General features: G+C 32.1%; 1 protein-coding gene across 1 annotated transcript; it reads right to left on the reverse strand.

The window, feature by feature from the left end:
• Positions 1-12775: 12775 nt before the first annotated feature.
• On the reverse strand, positions 12776-15288 carry LOC140043638 (uncharacterized). The gene is made up of 3 exons (XM_072088155.1): positions 13623-15288; positions 12940-13130; positions 12776-12799 (listed from the first exon to the last, which is right to left on the reverse strand). Exons 1-3 carry the CDS (start codon positions 15286-15288, stop codon positions 12776-12778), a joined length of 1881 nt encoding a protein of 626 aa, XP_071944256.1.
• Positions 15289-21266: the final 5978 nt, after the last annotated feature.

The following is a 21266-nucleotide window of genomic DNA, read 5'->3' on the forward strand; positions in this document are numbered from 1 at the left end:
TCATCCATGTAACTCCTCCCCCTGCTTTCAGTTTATGATTATCATACACTACCAATCACTATATAGCAAACACCTATTGTGATTCAGTACACACCCATTTGTTGCACATTACTACCAATCACTATGCACTACACATATATTGTGCAGTATACACCAATCACAGAATATTACTGTAGGCAATGTCTACCACCACAAACCGATTATCACATGATTATGTGACTGTAAAAGCAAGTTTCATATTTTAATTCTCTTTGTTATTTAAGTTAAATTGCATTAAAACCCAAATTCCAGAATTTAGTACATCTTAAAATGAATACCATTCTTTCAAATATATTCATAGTGTAAACAATTTACTAGAAGAAGTATGATAAATGAAATTGCTACGTGTATACATCGTTCTTGTCAGAATGCACACAATTCATTTTGTGGAGTGTAATTTTAGGTTAAATAATTAATTCATTCAATCTTTTATTTTGGAATCTCTGGTCCATAGAAAGTAAAATTATGTATAAATTAACAAAATAAATACAGTTTGATGATACTCAAAGATGCTCCAGGTGGAATGACATCCTGAGATGAGACCACGTCGTCTTTCAGTAATTAGTCAGTACAGTCAGAATAATTTAGAAACTGCAGGTAAACAAGTTTCTTAACATTTTCCTTGATGAATTGAACATCATTTCCAAAGTTTACCAAAATCGGACGTCAGGAAGTGTGTTAATTAGCATAAATTCAAAATGGCCGCTATTTACTATGCCATTTTGAAGCTCCATATCTCCTTAACGGTTGGTTTTAGACCACCTAAGTGCATTGTGGGTAGATATGATATAAATGTGACATTAAACTTCCCAATTTGCACATTTAAATTACCATATGACGTAACTATGACATCATAAGGTAGTTGTGACATCATATATTATGTTATAACTGCTTAAATGACATCCTATGCTACAAAAATATAGAAACTGCAGGAAAACAATTTTCTAACATTTTCCTCTTGAAATTAACATGATATTCAAAGTTTACCAAAATCGGACTTCAAGAAGGGGGTTAACCAACAATAGGGACAAAACAGGACAGGATTTGAAGTTCAAATATTATTTCGAGTTTTAAAAATTCCACGTTTAAGTTTAATTTGAACTGTATGTTTAAAGGTTATAAGTACATTATTTGTAGTCGTTCTCCGCCCACTTTTTTAAAGCTCATGCATAATTATTATTAATTATTCATGAGCACCGTCCTGTCGCTTCCCATCCTGTTTCATAAAGTCCCTATTAAGTTTAAGGCCATCCCACTTGTTATGCAGTGACACATAATGTTTGCATAATAAATGACACTTTTGTACACAGAAAACTTCAACTATGATATGTTTGACTTGTACATCTTTGTCTTGACAAGCAATGTTATTTGAGTACTTGCTCTTTCTTTGAATTTTTAGCCATCTAACTTAAAAATCTTATCATGGCCTTCATTAAGGACAGGATTGTTCTGTCAATTTGGTATTAAAAAGAACAACAGTAAAAAAAAGTATGAAGTTATAATTTAGAAGTCAGTCATAATTGGGAGTGTCATTTCCGTCCAACAAGTGGTGCCATTTATCATGACTTTTATGTGCGAGAGTACCATTTCCGGCCATCTAGGGGTACCATGAGTGAACCAAGTTCAATTCGCCACATGCCCCATCATGAGGAAGGGCTGTTGCTCAAATACTTTGTTTCCGAACTCCCCCACAAAAATGGTGTAATCTGTCACGCATTTCAAATCTCTCAGGTTGCTATGCAATGATAATTTACAAAAGTTTAATTTCTATCAGGATACATAGGATACATGTTACATCTTTTGTTTCTTGTTAGATATTTTATGAGGGTATGTTTTAAGAATGGCAATGAATTGAATTAACCTTATAATATATATATAATGTTTTGTTGAAGTTGTACAGTATCTAATATGTAATTTGAAATCAATTTTTATTAACCTCCCTTCTCTTTTCAAAATGTTTTTAATATTTTGCACTCAAAAGTTATTTTTGTGGTAAATTGAGTCATGAAATAGTGAAAGGTGATCATTGTTTTGGAGTTCAATGTCCGTCAACTTTAGAATTGATTCTACTGAGAGACTACAGCTGTATGTTACACATTTAATAATGGCTTTATACAATAAATAAGTTTGTAATGCATAAAAGGTATTATAATTCTAATATGGCTATCTTAGAACCATCGTTACATTGTCGTGAGGTAATTTCCCGATTGATCGTAATCAAAACGGTACTGGGTATGGTCTACTAGCGTTCCTGCTCCCAACCAGTACATCCATTCATAGAAGCCTTAATGAAGTAAGCCTACCTGGTGGTAACCATAGAACAGTCCCAAGATAACGACTTTACTTCGGCTTTAGTCGATAGAAGATTGAAAAAATTGTTAGAGATAGAGTATACAATGTTTGATTATGTGTAGATGTGTGATTTGTTCTTTTATTCAAATGATGTTATTTATTTAATAAATTTTTTATATCAATTAATTAAATTATCGTAGATTGTATATTATGCGATAAATATTATTTAATACATTTTTAATATATTATTATTATTATAATATTAATAAAAAGATATTTGTTAGTATAAATTTAAAAACAAAATAGATATAAGGAAGAAAAGCAAAGAGATTATGGAGCGGCTGTACAATACTAATAATACGTAGTTTTAAATATCAATTTTAGAAATTCGTTGAATATTTGACAAATTTTATTCTGCTGAGAGATTCTACAGGTGACACATTGCTATCATTTTATTCTATAGTGTATACACAGCCTGCTTAGCCCCTTAACCATTACTATTTCTTTCATTCATTGATTTTTTTTAAAGATATAGATATTAAATGGCGAGACTCAGGTGTCACTGAGTTTTGTTATGTTAACCAGCAGTAACGTACATGGTGTTAATGTACTTTATTCTCTTCCCTTACCTTATCTGACCTGCCCCTCCCTTTCACCTTTCAATCAGGGAGTTGTAAAATAAGAACTCCCTGTTTCAATTAAGTATATTTTGATATTCCTTCCATCTTCTGTTTGATTATGTTTGATTGGTGGATAATCAAGGTTCACATAATTATATTACATGACATTTTATAATAATAATAATGACAACCCTTGATACAAGCCTTCCTAGTTTGACATAAAATGTGTGATGTGCCCAAATGTGGTAGTGATATGACATCATCATTAACTTCAGAGAAATGCAAAAAAGCACAGGAAAGTTCCACTGTATTCCAAATGAAATGGGAAAAACCAAACTTACCAGAAAAACAGGTTTTAGGCAAAACAATGTTATAATATGATTACATTGATAATCAATAATGAAAACTATAGATACTTTATCACTTACAAAATAATTTTAGTAATTGTTGGCGCAACGGTAAAATAAAACAACTACTAAATGTATAAAGTAAGTATGCCATTTATTCCAAACGAATCAAGTGAGGATTCTCAATAAACAGATAAAATATACAATATACAATGTTTGATAAGACAGAGCAATAAAACGGTGTAGCTACATTACTAGTTGAGAAAAGAGTGTGTTAATAATGTGGTCAGTGCATGGTAATATTGGGCTTGGCCCATCTCATCTGACCAATTAGGATTAAGATAATTAATGTGGTTTTCTGTTAGAGTCATTAACATTCTTAAAATCCATTAGCTAGAAAAGTGAAGGTAACCTGTCAATGTGAGGTTAAATAAAGAGATATATAAGTTGGGTTCATATCGAACTTAGGGCGAGATAAGTACTGATCTAGTTAAATTTTACGAGAGCGGTAATTCGATTAAATTCATTAAATTGCGTTCGACGGCTCATGTTAGGGCGAGATAACTTAAGCATCACGTGCTCGCGACCCCGCCGACACAAACAGGAAGTACAGTTGAACAGGTTAGGGCACTTTATTGTGGGCTATTCCTTGTGTGTATACGCACCCATTCTACCACCTTCTCCTTCTTTTCGAGTACTGTTTAACGATCCGTCGAAACAATGCTTCCTCAGTTATTATTATTATCGGGGTTTTTACCTATATTTTTACAAATGATTAATGACGACACGACGTCTGAACTAGATGAAGGTACTGCTTTGCTGCTGTTTGCGTTAGTTGAGTTCATTTCTAGCTGTATGGAATCCCAGCGAATGATGCGACAACAACAACGGCTCAGATACCTACGATATGCCGAGGAACAGCGCGAACTTGGGGAGATCATGTTTCTTTTACATACAAGCCTAGATGTAACATTTTTTGTCTTCGCTTTTACTTTTTCGGACATGATGAATGCGGTACAGATGTATTGAAATAAGTTTTAAAATAGTAATATGACAGATCGTCGCTCTCGGTTAACATGTGGTTCAGAAATAAACCTAATTTGTTGATGTTTATAATTATGTCAAAGTTGAAATTTGCTTTAATCTGATTGGTGTATTGGTGACCTCCAATTCTGAATGCCTCATGCTGTGTTAATTACCTTAATCGTTTTCTAGCTTTACCAGTGGATTTACTATTCCGTCGAGGCGATGGCCTTGACTGACCGTAGTCGAGGAAATTCCTTCATCTCGCCATAATAATTCGTTCACATCGAAGTTATGGCGACATCATCTCGTTAATCTAGTAAATTTGTCTCGCCCTAAGTTTGATATGAACGGGCCTATAGAGGATGTATAAATAATCAAATTAAAAGTAAATGTTGAATTGTTTAAAAGCTATGTGGTAGGTCTGCTACATAATACTAATATTGAACACTTGTAAAATAATCCATTGTAGATTTGAGCGTGAGAACATGACATAGTCACACATTTTAACAATTATGGGTTTTATTCAATCAGTAAAATACACACCTATTGTTGTCAATATCCTCTCTATCATTGGTATGTGTATTTTTAACACATATTTATACGAAAGCCCATTAATGCCATTTGAAGTATATGTTTTTTGAACGTAATCCGTTCTAACGAATTAGTAATTCGTTTGAACGGATTAATAATCTGTTCAAACGAATTAGTAATCCGTTCAAACGAATTGCAACATATACAACAAGTGCCATTTAAAGTATATGTTGTAATTCGTTTAAACGGATTACTAATCCGTTCAAACGAATTACTAATTTGTTTAAACGGATTACTAATTTGTTCAAACGAATTACTAATTCGTTACTAATTTGTTTAAACGGATTACTAATTTGTTTAAACAAATTAATCCGTTTAAACAAATTATTAATTTGTTTAAACAAATTACTAATTCGTTTAAACGGATTACTAATTCGTTTGAACGAATTAGTAATTCGTTTGAACGGATTAGTAATCCGTTTGAACAAATTAGTAATCCGTTTAAACAAATTAGTAATTTGTTTGAACGGATTAGTAATCCGTTCAAACGAATTACAACATATACTTTAAATGGCACTTGTTGTATATGTTGCAATTCGTTTGAACGGATTACTAATTCGTTTGAACAGATTATTAATCCGTTCAAACGAATTACTAATTCGTTATAACGGATTACGTTCGAAAAACATATACTTAAAATGGCATTAATGGGCTTTCGTATATTTACCACGTCTATACTATAGTTGATGCTGATCGATGTGTTTGTTTTTGTAATCTGTCAATGCTATCAGCAAAATGTGATGAACTAGTTGTCAACATCACTTTCAACATCCTAATTCAACTTCTGGAATTAACACCTTCTCAGCTTAAGCTCTGTCTACACTATTACACTTTTACAAACAAAGTGTGATGTGCCCAAATATGGTAGTGATATGCCCAAATATGGTAGTGATATGCCCAAATATGGTAGTGATATGATGTCATCATGTTCATTTATAGGCACATCACATTTTGTTGTAACATAAAGTTTGATAGTGTAGTCAGATCTTTAGGATTAACTTGTGTAAAACAACAAAAATATAATAATTTATAGGAATATTTACAAATATAATATAATAAAATATAATCAAAGCCAATCTAATCTATTGTTGTACCTGAAAATTGAATAAAATTAAAAAAAATAAAAAAAATTAAAAAAAAAAGTTGTCACATAAAGTTTGATAGTGTAGACAGAGCTTTAGGATTAACCTGAGTAAAACAGAATATAATAATTTATAGGAATATTTACAAATTAATATAATATAATAAAAATATAATCACTGTTTAACTATTTTAATTGTCATCAAACATATTGTTAACAAAGAAATAAAGTCTACTATAATAATAAGTATAATGATTATATTATATACCATACCATAGATATAACCTAGACATCTGATTGGTTAAAACTACATGCATAATTTAACTTGTTTCCACTTCACTGAACTGTTGTAATCTGATCACTTTCAGGTTTTACTGCCCTCAACTTCTCTCATCATAAATTACACTATTTGTTATGCATTCTGTATGCTTGTGTCTTCCATGATTTCGTTTTTACTCTGATGGTCAGTCTTTTTTCTTTAATCCTGTTTTTACTTCAGAGAGGGATTCACCCTGAAGTGGGTTGAATATGGCTAGCAATGATGATGGTTTACTTTACTTAATCATAGTTTGTCTATGTCTATTATATTCTTAATTATTTTGTGCTTACTAATGGTAATTAGGTAGGTGAATCTAGTGACAAATAAAATATCCGCTTATATTAAAAAAAAATTTTTTTTGCTCATATTAGAAGAAGTAAAATTTAACATGTTGTCATTGTGCAAATTATCTGGCATAAGGCTCACATTTTTTCACCAATCTCAATTTTCTTTTTATCATATTACTTGAAAACATCAAAATTCTATTGTTTAACATGCCTAATCACCGATCTTAGGTCAATCAACATAAAATCAATTTTTGTGGGTGCATGTTATAAATTAGGGATGTTTCAGGCCCTTGATATTGACCTCAGTCGGCCAGGACATTTCCCCCCAATTTAGGCCAGAAAAAAAATTGGTCATAATTGGGAAATCTCAAGCCAGCACCAACCTCAAACTTGACGTGCATTTTGAATAAACATTATAATTATTTTACTAAATAAGTTGATTGATTCAATTTATGTTAGGTAAATGAATATAGGGTGAATTGCTCTAGTAAGAGTTAGAATTATTATAAAAGGTATATAATGATACTTTGATGTTCAATAAAATTGTAACTTTTTCTTATGTGACAGAAAAACATATCTTTGTCTTGACAAGTACTGTTATTTGAATACTTGCTCTTTCTTTGAATTTTTAGCCATATAACTTAAAAATCTTATAATGGGCTTCATTAAGGATAGGATTATTCTGTAAGTTTGGTATTGAAAAGAACAGTAAAAAAAAGTATGAAGTGATAATTTAGAAAAGTCGATCATGATTGGGAGTGTCATTTCTGTCCAACTAGTGGTGCCATTTATCATGAATTTTACGTGCAAGAGTACCATTTCCAGCTATCTAGGGGTACCATGAGTGATCCAAATTCGCTTCGCCACAGGCCCCATCATGGGGAAGGGCTGTGTGGCTCAAAAACTTTGTTTCCGAACTCCCCCACACTCCGAACTGTCACACATTTCAAATCTCTCTGGTTGGTAACTATGCAATAGTAAAAAAAAGTATGAAGTGATAATTTACAAAAGTCAAATTTCTATCAATATAGGATACATCTTTTGTATTGTTTCTTGTTAGATATTTTGTGTTGGTATGTTTTAAGAATGGCAATAATTGAATTAACCTTAATATATATAATGTTTTGTTGAAGTTGTACAGTATTTAATATGTAATTTCAAATCAATTTTTATTAACCTCTCTTCTCTTTTCAAAATGTTTCAATATTTTGCACTCAAATTTATTTTTGTGGTAAATTGAGTCGAAAGGATGAATTCCAACTCAGGAAATAGTAAAAGATGATTATTGTTTTGGAGTTCAATGTCCGTCAACTTTAGAAATTAGTCTGAATCAGAATTGATTCTACTGAGAGACTACAGCTGTATGTTACACATTTAATAATGGTTTTATGCATTACAATAAATAAGTTGCATGCAATGCATAAAAGGTATTATAGTTCTATTATGTTTATGCAGCCTAGTTAGCTTAGAACCATTGTTACATTGAACTTCTAATAATATGTTGTTTCAAATATCAATTTTAGAAATTGGCAGCTATTGACAGAACTTATTATACTGAGAGACTCTACAGGTGACACATTGCTATCATTTTATAACACCTTATTAATTATTCTATTGTGTATACACAGCCTGTTTAGCCTATAACCATCAGTATATTATCATTTGTTTTATTCATTTGTTGTGTGAAAATATTGATATCAAATGGTGAGAAAATACTGAGTTTTCTCATGTTAACCTGAAGTAACTTATGGTGTTAATGTACTTTCTTCACTCCCCTTACCTTATTTTTTATGTCCCTCTCTGTTTCACCTTTCAATTTAATATATTTTAATGTTCTTTAGATTGTGTTTTGATTGGTTGATTTGTTAACCAATCCTTTCAATTTGGTACTCCTTTTCCTAGAGGCCCCTTATTTGAAGTAGTTTGTTGAGACACTGATACAGTCCAAGAGTCCGAAATTATCTTTTATTACAACTTCTAGTCTGGAATAAAATGTTCACCTATGGAAAAGGGGTTGCTTATTTCGTTCGTTTTTGGTTAGCCACTTGTGGGAGGTAAATTAATGTTGTAAAAACATGAAAATGTGTTCATAGCTGCTAGTGTATTAAAATATAAAATCAAATCCAAAAGTAATCACTGTTTAACTATCATAGTGCAAACAAAGAAATAAATAATAATAATAACCAGTATAATGATTCTATTATACAATTAGATATAACCTAACGTCTGATTGGTTAAAACTAAATGCATAATTTAACTTGTTTTCTGCTTCACTGAATTAATGTTATCAAATTCTCCCATCACTAATTACACTTTTTTACGTCCTGTTTCTGCTTCCAAATAATTTGGGTTAATTTATTCACACGGTTAATTACCGGTTATTTTTTAACAGCAGAAACAGGATCTATGATGTGCTTTTGTCTTACAACTCATAGTTTGTCTTTCTGATGTTTATATATTCATTATAAAAGAATAATAATCTAAATCTAGTGAAAAGAAAATATTTTTTGCTCATATCAATAGAAGTAAAATTTAACATGTTGTTGTCATTGTGCAAATTATCTTGGGTCCATGGTTTTGCATACACTATTATATCTTTTTATCTGCCTCCTAAAACAATACAAACAACCCTAGCCTTAATGTATTGAATATGATACCCTAAGATGTTTAGTAGTGTATCTACAAAATTATTGGGATAGAGTATATAGATTGCATATATCTGTGTAGAACCAACGATAGGATGGTTAGGGGAGGATGACGGACATCCTTTATTTGCTAGAGCGTTAAATCATATACAGTCGACGACCGGCAGTATCTCCCTCCCTCCCCTGTCTCACGATGTGGGCCCTTCTGAATTACTACAGCATAGGCCTAGCTTTCCCAGTCATTTGAACCCAATAAAAATGTTATTTCGTTAAACAATTAAATTGGAAGTTCAAATATTATTTAGAATTTTTAAAATTCCACGTTTAAGTGTAATTTGAACTGTATATTTAAGGTTATAGGTACATTTTTTCTATTCGTTTTCCATAAACGGGAAAATGGCAACTTTATCGTCCTCAAAAAGTTAAGACAACAGAATTTTATGCTAAGCTCCGCCCACTTTGTTAGAGCTCATGCATAATTATTATTATTATTCATGAGCACCGTCCTGTCCCTTCCCTTCCTGTTTCATAAAGTTTAAGGCCATCTCACTTTTTATGCATTGACATGTAATGTTATTTGACTTTGCATAATAAATGACACTTTTGTACACAGAAAACTGGGTAGTAACAAAGTGCGAGGCAGCGAGGCAGGGAAGGCATGCGAGGCAAGTCAGAAATTTATGCGAGGCATCGTTTTACCATCATCAAAAAATGCGAGGCATCATTTTATCATTTCTCAAAATTGCAAGGCAGGAAATCACCGAAATTGAAGTAGCCTAGGCCTAGGCCCGCTAGGCTAGTTTCCTTTTGCACCTGCCTTGTATTTTAACCAACTTTATCCTGAATACCACAGCTTAGAATTAGTAGGCCTACTTTAATGAAGAAAAATCACATAAAAGTAACAATAAATCCATTAAATTGGTGATTTTACAGACGTTGTTTTTCTCGCATTTCGCACACTCAATGTTCAATATTTTGGTTTCTATGGAACGCCAAAAGAGCAAAATTAATTAGAGGGCTAAAAACTCTGTGGAATCCATTTATATTTAACGCATTATTTGGTGAAAATCAAGTACAATTTCAATAGATTTTGCCACTGTCAGTAAGGAAAAATGTTACTGTTCACCGGTGTACTGTTGATAATGTACACGGTTTCGGTAACCTTTTAAAGAATAAAATAGAAAAATTCATCATAATATCCTTAGTAGGATGTCCTAGGTCTAGACTAGGTAGGGATGTTGATTTAGGATCGATTATTATTCTTTGAAAACAGAACAGTATCAGCAGTAACATATTACAGCATTTTTATTGACAAATTAACAAATATATTGAAATAAAATGTGTTTTTCACCAATAAATGCATGAGAAATTGACGCATTCCACTGAGTTTTAGTCCTCTATTATCGTTGCTCTTTTGGCGCTCCATAGAAACAAAAATATTGAACATTGAATAAGTGAAATTTGCGAACAGTGTGCGAGAAACACGCCTGTAAAATCATTAATTTAAGGATTTATTTGTTACTTTTTATGTGATTCTTTCATTAAAGTACTCATGAGGTATACTTCTAAGGTGTGGTATTCACACGATAAAGTTAGTTATCAAATTTGGAGTAAAAATACAAGTGAAGGAAACTAGCGCCAGGTTTATTAGTACGTACATGGTCAACAATAAATAAAAATCGTTCGTAATATACCTAGCTTACTACAACAGGAATAGTGTATCATTATTAAATATTACACCAATTATTATATCAAAATTGATTAAATTATTTTCTACATAGGCCTCTTATCTAGGTTAGGGCTAAGCATATTAGCTAAAGTTTAATTTTAGGCCTAGTATTACAATTGTCGGACGTAAGTCTTTTTTCACACGCGCTCCAGAATTCTGTCGCAATTTTTTTTCTTTGCGGCATGTTATTGGATCGCCATATCAGTTACCTTTTATTCACCGCCAGTTATTGAACTTGTCCTGGCAATCGCTGTTCACCTTATTTGCGAGAGAGGTACACGTGTTGTTCCTAGAGAATGGAATGTCAAAAATGTCTTTGGCATGCCGCTCAGAGAGAAGTCTGTGCGTTGCTGCTGAAACCACGTGCTATAGGAGGGGAATGCACCACAATCCTCTGAGCTGAGGGCTGAATCATTCCGCTACCTGCTAAATAGTAAAGAGGGATTTTCCATCTCTCGGGTCTACCGGATCTAGGCGCAGGGGTGTGACAAAATATTATTTTCACTCTGCTATGTTCGAGAGACATGTGAGTGAACACGCTCGAAATGCCAACAAACATTGCAGTCATTTGATGAGTGTGTCGCTATAACAATTATTGTTTATCGAAAGTTGAAGACTGTCGTTCAGATTTTTGAACCGTAGTTTGGGCACTTTTGTAAAAGTAAAATTTGACACGATATGACTTGAATGAAAAAACAATCGTTACATAAAAATAAACAACATGATGAGTGTATACACGAATCTATTTAGATACGCTTGTATCGATTGATTATTAGGCCTATAATATAGCATAATAGCACGTTAAGATATGCCTCGCACCTTTTTGAAATTGTAAACTATATGCCTCGCATGCCTCGCACTTTTGGAAATGATAAAATGATGCCTCGCACAAATATTTGGCGTGCATCGCTGCCTCGCACAAATATTTGGCGTGCCTCGCTGCCTCGCACTTTGTCAACACTCCAGAAAACTTCAACTATGATAGGTTTGACAAGCAATGCAATACTTGCTCTTTCTTTGAGTTTTTAGCCATCTAACTTAAAAATCTTATCATGGCCTTCATTAAGGACAGGATTGTTATGTAAGTTTGGTATTTATTTATTTATTTCGTTTTCTTTTAGTAGGGTAGCCCTCTCAGTAATAAAATAAAACTGCTCTTCCGAGGGGCCCTACGGCACATTTAAACAAAATTTGAAAACAACTTAAACTAAACTTAAACTAAAACTTAAACTAAAACTAAACTTCAATGCATGTTCTCATTATTATTATACTTTTATACCATATTTAAATATATTTCACTGGAACCATCCTAGACCACCGGCAACAATAAATGAATCTTAACAAGTGATTTAAAACGGTTATAATTGTTTTGTTTTCTTAATTCATAAGGTAGGCCATTCCAGAGTGAACTTCCATAATAAACAAAACTACGTTTATATATTTCGAGGTTACATCTGGGCAAATACAACAGATTATTTTCATAGTTTCTGGTTTGAATATTGTGTACACTACTAATATATTGCAAAACATTACATAAGTATGAAGGTACAGATTCTTGTAAACATCTAAATATTGTACAAATTGTATGATATTCAATTCTTGTCTTAATTGTTAGCCAACCTAAATCATAATGCATTTGTCTAACAGGAGTTCGAATATCAGCACCTAGTATTAATCGTGCAGCTCTATTTTGTACCCTTTGCAATTTTAAAATATGGGCGTTTGAACCAGTACCCCAGACTGTTGAACAATAGTCAATATGTGATAAAAATAGAGCATTGTATAATCTTTTAATAATTTTAGGAGATGTAAAACTTTTCAATCTATAAAATAGATGTAGAATTTTTGATAGTTTTGCACATATAGAATCAATATGTACTTTCCATGAGAGTTGTTCATCAAATGTAAGTCCCAAATATTTAAACGTTTCAACTTTCTCAATCGGAATGTTATCAAAAATTACTGTTTCATCTGTTGTTTTATTAACACGTGCATGAGTACCAAAAAGCATGTATTTGGTTTTATCAATGTTTAGAGTTAATTTATGTTTATCTAACCATTGTTTTACATTTTCCAACTGTTCAGTTAAAACTGTTGTAAGCTCTTCATTTGATTTACATGCATAAAAAAGCGCAGTGTCGTCTGCATAGAGGACTGTTTTACAAATCCCATCAACACTATCATGTAAGTCATTTATGTATAAAATAAACAACAAAGGGCCAAGAATTGAGCCTTGTGGTACCCCATAGTTGACATTTAAAATTTCAGATTTTTTTCCATTAAAATTAACAAATTGTTTGCGATTTTTAAAATAATTACTGAACCATGCAAGCTCAGTGTTTATCATTCCAAAGGTGCATAATTTACGTAATAAAATATCGTGGTCTACCGTATCAAACGCCTTTTTTAGGTCAAGAAAAATTGCTCCAGTTACCAAGCCATTATCAATATTTTTATATATATAATTGCATACATCTATCAGTGTAGTAGAAGTTGAATGTAACGACCTAAAACCAGATTGATTTTTACATAATAAATTAAACTCATTTATATGATTCATAACTTGATTATGGATGCATCTTTCAAAAACTTTCATAACAATAGGTATAACAGATATTGGACGGTAGTTGTTAAGTTCATGTTTACATCCTCCTTTATAAAGCGGAGTAACCTTAGCACATTTCCATTCACTTGGAATAACACCAGATCTTAATGACCAGTTAAACAAAAAGGCAAGACTTTGAGAAATTTGTGAAGATGCAATTTTAAGTAACCTAGCGGAAATCCCATCAATTCCAGTAGCTTTTCCAATTTCTAACTTTTCCAACAAAGCTTCAATTTCATTTCCATTAATATCTTTAAAGTTGAAACGTTGTTGAAATTGTGATAACGATTCAACGGTAATATCGTTTTGGTTGTCATTAAAATGGGATGCAAGTTCATTAGAAATTGAACAAAAATATTTATTAAAATGATTAGCAATATCAGTTGGATTGTTTATTTCATTACCGTTTACATTGAGAGTTGTTTTAGTTTGTTTCTTTTTATTGGGTAAAAAGTCTTTCATGGTTTTCCATAATGTTTTAGTGTCATTAACATTATCCTTTAATTTATTATTTATATAGTCGCGTTTTAGTGATTTAGACAAATTATTTAATTTATTTCTTGCCTTTTTGTAAGAATTCCAATCATCTATGTTGTTAGTTTTTTCGGCTTTTTGTTTTAAATAATCACGGTCACGAGAAAGGGAAACAAATTCGTCTGTAAGCCATGGAATATCAGTTCCCTTCCTCCTGACCGTCACCATAGGAGCATGAATATCACAAATATCAGTAAAAATGTGTTTCCAAATGTCCCAAGCCTCGTCAGCATCCTCGGACGCCTCACAAATACTCCACGGAGCAGATGCAAGATCAGAAATAAACAAATCTTCGTTAAATTTCCGGAAGGTTCTCGTATGTAAAATACGCGGGGGCAATTTTATTTTAAATTTTTTACGTATTGCATATATCAATGAGTGATCGCTAATTCCAATTGGTACAACTCCAGTTTTGCTTATAAAGTCATCCCTATTTGAAAAAATTAAATCAATACAACTACTACTGTTTTCCGTTACGCGCGTTGGAGTTTTAATATACTGGTTTAATTGGAAAATTTGGTGGAGGGTTTTAATGTTCCGAGAATGCTGTTTATCAAATATATTCCAATTTAAGTCACCAACAACAATAATCTCTCTTATACTATCTAGTATAAAAGATATTTGATCATGCATTATATCAACAAATCCAGTACACGAATTTGGTGGTCTATAAACATTACCTATAACGAACGGTTTAGTGTTAACCGGCTTAATTTTTATCCATACCGATTCAATTGTATTTTCACCAAAGTCAATGACATCAAAATCAACATTTTCGTTTACATAGATAGCCACCCCACCTCCGTGTCTATTTCTGTCTGTTCTAACTAATAGGTATCCTGGGATTGCAAGTTCACTATTATGTATATTTTGATCTAGCCAGGTTTCACTAATTCCTAAAACATGGAAACGGCATTCCGAAAGTAAACTCCGAACATGGTCCACCTTATTATAGAGACTTCTGACATTTAAATGACCAATTTTAAAACCCTTTGTACAATCAATCTCGCATAATTTGCATAGTATGCCAAAAGCAGGATAAACAATAGAGTCGTTACGTAATTCAGCGTCGTCTACGTCGTTGTCTAAAAGGCTTCCCGTACGATGTTCGTTTAACAATTGAATTGGTTTAAATGGTTTATTACATGCGTTACAAATAAAATCTAAAATCATCTTATCTACATAAAATACAATACAGATTTAGGACATTTAAAATTCTTACACAATACCTTTTACATTTAGGTAATTGTTTAAGATCGGAAGTTCTGGATAAAACAACTTTCTCGTTACTGCCAGTAATGAAAAGAACAGTAAAAAAAAGTGATAATTTAGAAGTCCATCATGATTGGGAGTGTCATTTCTGTCCAACTAGTGGTGCCATTTATCATGAATTTTACGTGCAAGAGTACCATTTCCAGCTATCTAGGGGTACCATGATTGAACCAAATTCGCTTCGCCACAGGCCCCATCATGGGGAAGGGCTGTGGCTCAAATACTTTGTTTCCGAACTCCCCCACAAAAATGGTGTAATCTCTCGCGCATTTCAAATCTCTGGTTGGTAACTATGCAATAGTAGAAAAAGTATGAAGTGATAATTTACAAAAGTCAAATTTCTATCAATATATGATACATCTTTTGTATTATTTCTTGTTAGATATTTTGTGTGGGTATCTTTTAAGAATGGCAATGAATTGAATTAACCTTAATATATATATATAATGTTTTGTTGAAGTTGTACAGTATCTAATATGTAATTTCAAATCAGTTTTCATTAACCTTCCTTCCCTTTTCAAAATGTTTCAATATTTTGCACTCAAATTTATTTTTGTGGTAAATTGAGTCGAAAGGATGAATTCCAACTCAGGAAATAGTAAAAGATGATTATTGTTTTGGAGTTCAATGTCCGTCAACTTTAGAAATTAGTCTGAATCAGAATTGATTCTACTGAGAGACTGCAGCTGTATGTTACACATTTAATAATGGTTTTACACATGACAATAAATAAGTTGCATGCAATGCATAAAAGGTATTATAATTCTATATGTATATGCAGCCTAGCAGCTTAGAACCATAGTTACATTGAACTTCTAATAATACGTAGTTTCAAATATCAATTTTAGAAATTGGCAGCTATTGACAGAACTTATTATACTGAGAGACTCTACAGGTGACACATTGCTATCATTTTATAACACCTTATTAATTATTCTATTGTGTATACACAGCCTATAACCATCAGTATATTATCATTTGTTTTATTCATTTGTTGTGTGAAAATATTGATATCAAATGGTGAGAAAATACTGAGTTTTCTCATGTTAACCTGAAGTAACTTATGGTGTTAATGTACTTTCTTCACTCCCCTTACCTTATTTTTTATGTCCCTCTCTGTTTCACCTTTCAATTTAATATATTTTAATGTTCTTTAGATTGTGTTTTGATTGGTTGATTTGTTAACCAATCCTTTCAATTTGGTACTCCTTTTCCTAGAGGCCCCTTATTTGAAGTAGTTTGTTGAGACACTGATACAGTCCAAGAGTCCGAAATTATCTTTTATTACAACTTCTAGTCTGGAATAAAATGTTCACCTATGGAAAAGGGGTTGCTTATTTCATTTGTTTTTGGTTAGCCACTTGTGGGAGGTAAATTAATGTTGTAAAAACATGAAAATGTGTTCATAGCTTCTAATGTATTAAAATATAAAATCAAATCCAAAAATCCAAAAATAATCACTGTTTAATTATCATAGTGCAAACAAAGAAATAAAGTCTACCATAATAACCAGTATAATGATTCTATTATATACAATTAGATATAACCTAGACATCTGATTGGTTAAAACTAAATGCATAATTTAACTTGTTTTCTGCTTCACTGAATTAATTGTTATCAAATTCTCCCATCACTAATTACACTTTTTTACGTCCTGTTTCTGCTGCCAAATAATTTGAGTTAATTTATTCACGTGGTTACCAGTTATTTTTTAACAGCAGAAACATTTTTTGCTCATATCAATAGAAGTAAAATTTAACATGTTGTTGTCATTGTGCAAATTATCTTGGGTCCATGGTTTTGCATACACTATTATATCTTTTTATCTGCCTCCTAAAACAATACAAACAATCCTAGCCTTAATGTATTGAATATGATACCCTAAGATGTTTAGTAGTGTATCTACAAAATTATTGGGATAGAGTATATAGATTGCATATATCTGTGTAGAACCAACGATAGGATGGTTAGGGGAGGATGACGGACATCCTTTATTTGCTAGAGCGTTAAATCATATACAGTCGACATAGCCGTTTTATTAGTTATGACGACAACCGGCAGTGTCTCTCTCCCTCCCCTGTCTCACGATGTGGGCCCTTCTGAATTACTACAGCATAGGCCTAGCTTTCCCAGCTAGGGGCCTTGCATTCAAACGCAGCGCAAAATGCTTTAACACTGCCATTTGAACCCAATAAAAATGTTATTTCGTTAAACAATTAAATTGGAAGTTCAAATATTATTTAGAGTTTTTAAAATTCCACATTTAAGTGTAATTTGTACTGTATATTTAAGGTTATAGGTACATTTTTTCTATTCGTTTTCCATAAACGGGAAAATGGCAACTTTATCGTCCTCAAAAAGTTAAGACAACAGAATTTTATGCTAAGTTCCGCCCACTTTGTTAGAGCTCATGCATAATTATTATTATTATTCATGAGCACCGTCCTGTCCCTTCCCTTCCTGTTTCATAAAGTTTAAGGCCATCTCACTTTTTATGCATTGACATGTAATGTTATTTGACTTTGCATAATAAATGACACTTTTGTACACAGAAAACTTCAACTATGATAGGTTTGACAAGCAATGTTATTTGAATACTTGCTCTTTCTTTGAGTTTTTAGCCATCTAACTTAAAAATCTTATCATGGCCTTCATTAAGGACAGGATTGTTATGTAAGTTTGGTATTGAAAAGAACAGTAAAATAAAGTGATAATTTAGAAGTCCATCATGATTGGGAGTGTCATTTCTGTCCAACTAGTGGTGCCATTTATCATGAATTTTACGTGCGAAAATACCATTTCCAGCCATCTAGGGGTACCATGAGTGAACCAAATTCGCTTTGCCACAGGCCCCATCATGGTGAAGGGCAGTAGCTCAAACACTTGGTTTCCGAAATCTCCCACAAAAATGGTGTAATCTGTGGCGCATTTCAATCTCTCTGGTTGGTAACTATGCAATAGTAAAAAAAAAGTGATTATTTACAAAAGTCAAATTTCTATCAATATAGGATACATCTTTTTTATTGTTTCTTGTTAGATATTTTGTGTGGGTATGTTTTAAGAATGGCAATAATTAAATGAACCTTAATATATATAATGTTTTGTTGAAGTTGTACAGTATCTAATATGTAATTTCAAATCAATTTTTATTAACCTCCCTTTTATTTTCAATATTTTGCACTCAAAAGTTATTTTTGTGGTAAATTGAGTCGAAACAATGAATTCCAACTCATGAAATATTGAAAGGTGATGATTGTTTTGGAGTTCAATGTCCGTGAACTTTAGAAATTAGTCTGAATCAGAATTGATTCTACTGAGAGACTACAGCTGTATGTTACACATTTGCATTGCATAAAAGGTATTATAGTTCTATTATGTTTATGCAGCCTAGCTAGCTTAGAACCATTGTTACATTGAACTTCTAATAATATGTTGTTTCAAATATCAATTTTAGAAATTTGTTGATTATTTGCCAAAATTTATTCTGCTGAGAGATTCTACAGCTGACACATTGCTATCATTTTGTAACACATTTTATTGTATTGTGTATACACAGCCTGTTTAGCCCCTTATCATTACTATTTCTTTCATTCATTTATTTTTTATGAGAATATAGATATCAAATGGTGAGAACATACACACAGGTCTCACTGAGTTTTGTAATGTTAACCAGCAGTAACGTACATGGTGTTAATGTACTTTATTCTCTCCCCTTACCTTGTCTAACTCCTCCCTTTCACATTTCAATTAAGTATATTTTGATATTTCTTCCATCTTCTGTTTGATTATGTTTAATTGGTTGGTGGATAATCAATAATCAATAATATAATTATATTACATGGCATTTTATAATGATAATAATGACAACCCTTGATACAAGCCTTCCAAGTTTGACATAAAAAGTGTGATGTGCCCAAATATGGTAGTGATATGACATCATCATTAACTTCAGAGAAAGGCAAAACAAAAAAAAGCACAGGAAAGTTCCATTGTATTCCAAATGCAATGGGAAAATCAAACTTACCAGAAAAACAGATTTTAGGCCAAACATTGTTATAATATGATTACGTTGGTAATCAATAATGAAAACTACAGGTAATTATCACTTACAAAATAATACTAATATTGAACATTGGTACAATAATCCATTGTAGATTTAAGCGTGAGAACATTGTATAGTCACACATTTTAACAATTATGGGTTTTATTCAATCAGTAAAATACACTCATGGTTGTCAATATCCTCTCTACTATCATGGTTACCTGTATTTCTAACACATATTTACCACGTCTATACTATAGTTGATGCTGATTGATGTGTTTGTTTTTGTAATCTGTCAATGCTATTAACAAAATGTGCTAAACCGAATTGTTTCGATCAAATCGTACTAAAGATAAAAGAAAGTACAAGAAAATAACAGAACAGAATAACAAGGGAATATATATTTGGATGAAGTGTAAAATCATTGTATTGATCGTTTGAGAATGAAATGAATAAAATAGTGGTTAACGCCACAAAAAGAAAAAAACAAACAAAATGTGCTTAACTAGTTCCACTTCCTAATTCAAAATCTGGAATTTGCACCCTCTCAGCTTAAGCGCTGTCTACACTAACTAAAAAAGTGTGATGTGCCCAAATATGATAGTGATATGCCCAAATATGGTTTTGATATGATGTCATCATGTCCATATATGGGCACATCACATTTTGTTGTCACATAAAGTTTGATAGTGTAGACAGAGATTTTAGGATTAACCTGAGTAAAACAGAATATAAGAATGTATAGGTATATTTACAAATATAATAAAAATATAATCAAAGCCAATCTAAAACTGTTATAGATTGTTAAACAAAGAAATAAAGTCTACTATAATAATAAGTATAATGATTATATTATATACCATACCATAGATATAACCTAGACATCTGATTGGTTAAAACTATACGCATAATTTAACTTGTGTCTGCTTCACTGAACTACTGTAATCTGATCACTTTCAGGTTCTACTGCCCTCAACTTCTCTCATCATAAATTACACTATTTGTTATGCATTCTGTATGCATGTCTTCCATGATTTCTTTTTACTCTGATGAGCAGTTTTCTTTTTTTTTCAATTTTCTTGCTTCTTGTATTTACTTTAGACAGGCCTTTACCCTGAAGTAGGTTGAATATGGCTAACAATGATGATGATTTACTTTGCTACAAAATTTAATTTCCTATTTATGGTGTGCTTCTGTAGTTTGTCGTGTATCGTCGTAGACAAATTAATAAGTACGTTGAGATGAGTATAATAATGAACGTATTTAATGAAACCAACTAGTAGTCATGAACAATAGTATAGAACGTTTTGTAGGCTAACCCTCGTCAGAGCATATGCGCAGTACGCATATATATATGTGCGCGTGCATATACTACACTCCTCCTTTCTTATTTTAACGTTAACATTATATCAATAAGCACAATAAACTTTCGTTAATTATTTTGTTAATCGAATAGGTTAATCATCGTGATTAAATTACTGCTTCTATAGTTCCAGATAGTTCTTATTTGGTTCCTCATAATAATTAACAAATGTGAGTAATTCTCACCATTATAATTTTGTGTAAAAACATGAACATAACTTTAACGTTCATAATAATAACATTGTTCACAAGTTCTATATCTCTTCGATAAGTCGTGTTGTCGTGGAATAACCTCAGGCGATGAAGACAATCTATGTTCCTCTTCAACCGGTTGGTTGGTGGATGTTTGCTCTTTGTTCGCAATCGTTTCGCTCGCAATCGTTATTGGTACTGTCTGTTTAATCTTGTGTTCCAACTCGCTATGTGAAGTAGGGGTTTTACTCGCGTAAGCGTCCGCGTCTGTCGCTTTCAACTG

This window comes from Antedon mediterranea, chromosome 3 (genome assembly GCF_964355755.1).
Source record: "Antedon mediterranea chromosome 3, ecAntMedi1.1, whole genome shotgun sequence".
Classification (NCBI taxonomy): domain Eukaryota; kingdom Metazoa; phylum Echinodermata; class Crinoidea; order Comatulida; family Antedonidae; genus Antedon; species Antedon mediterranea.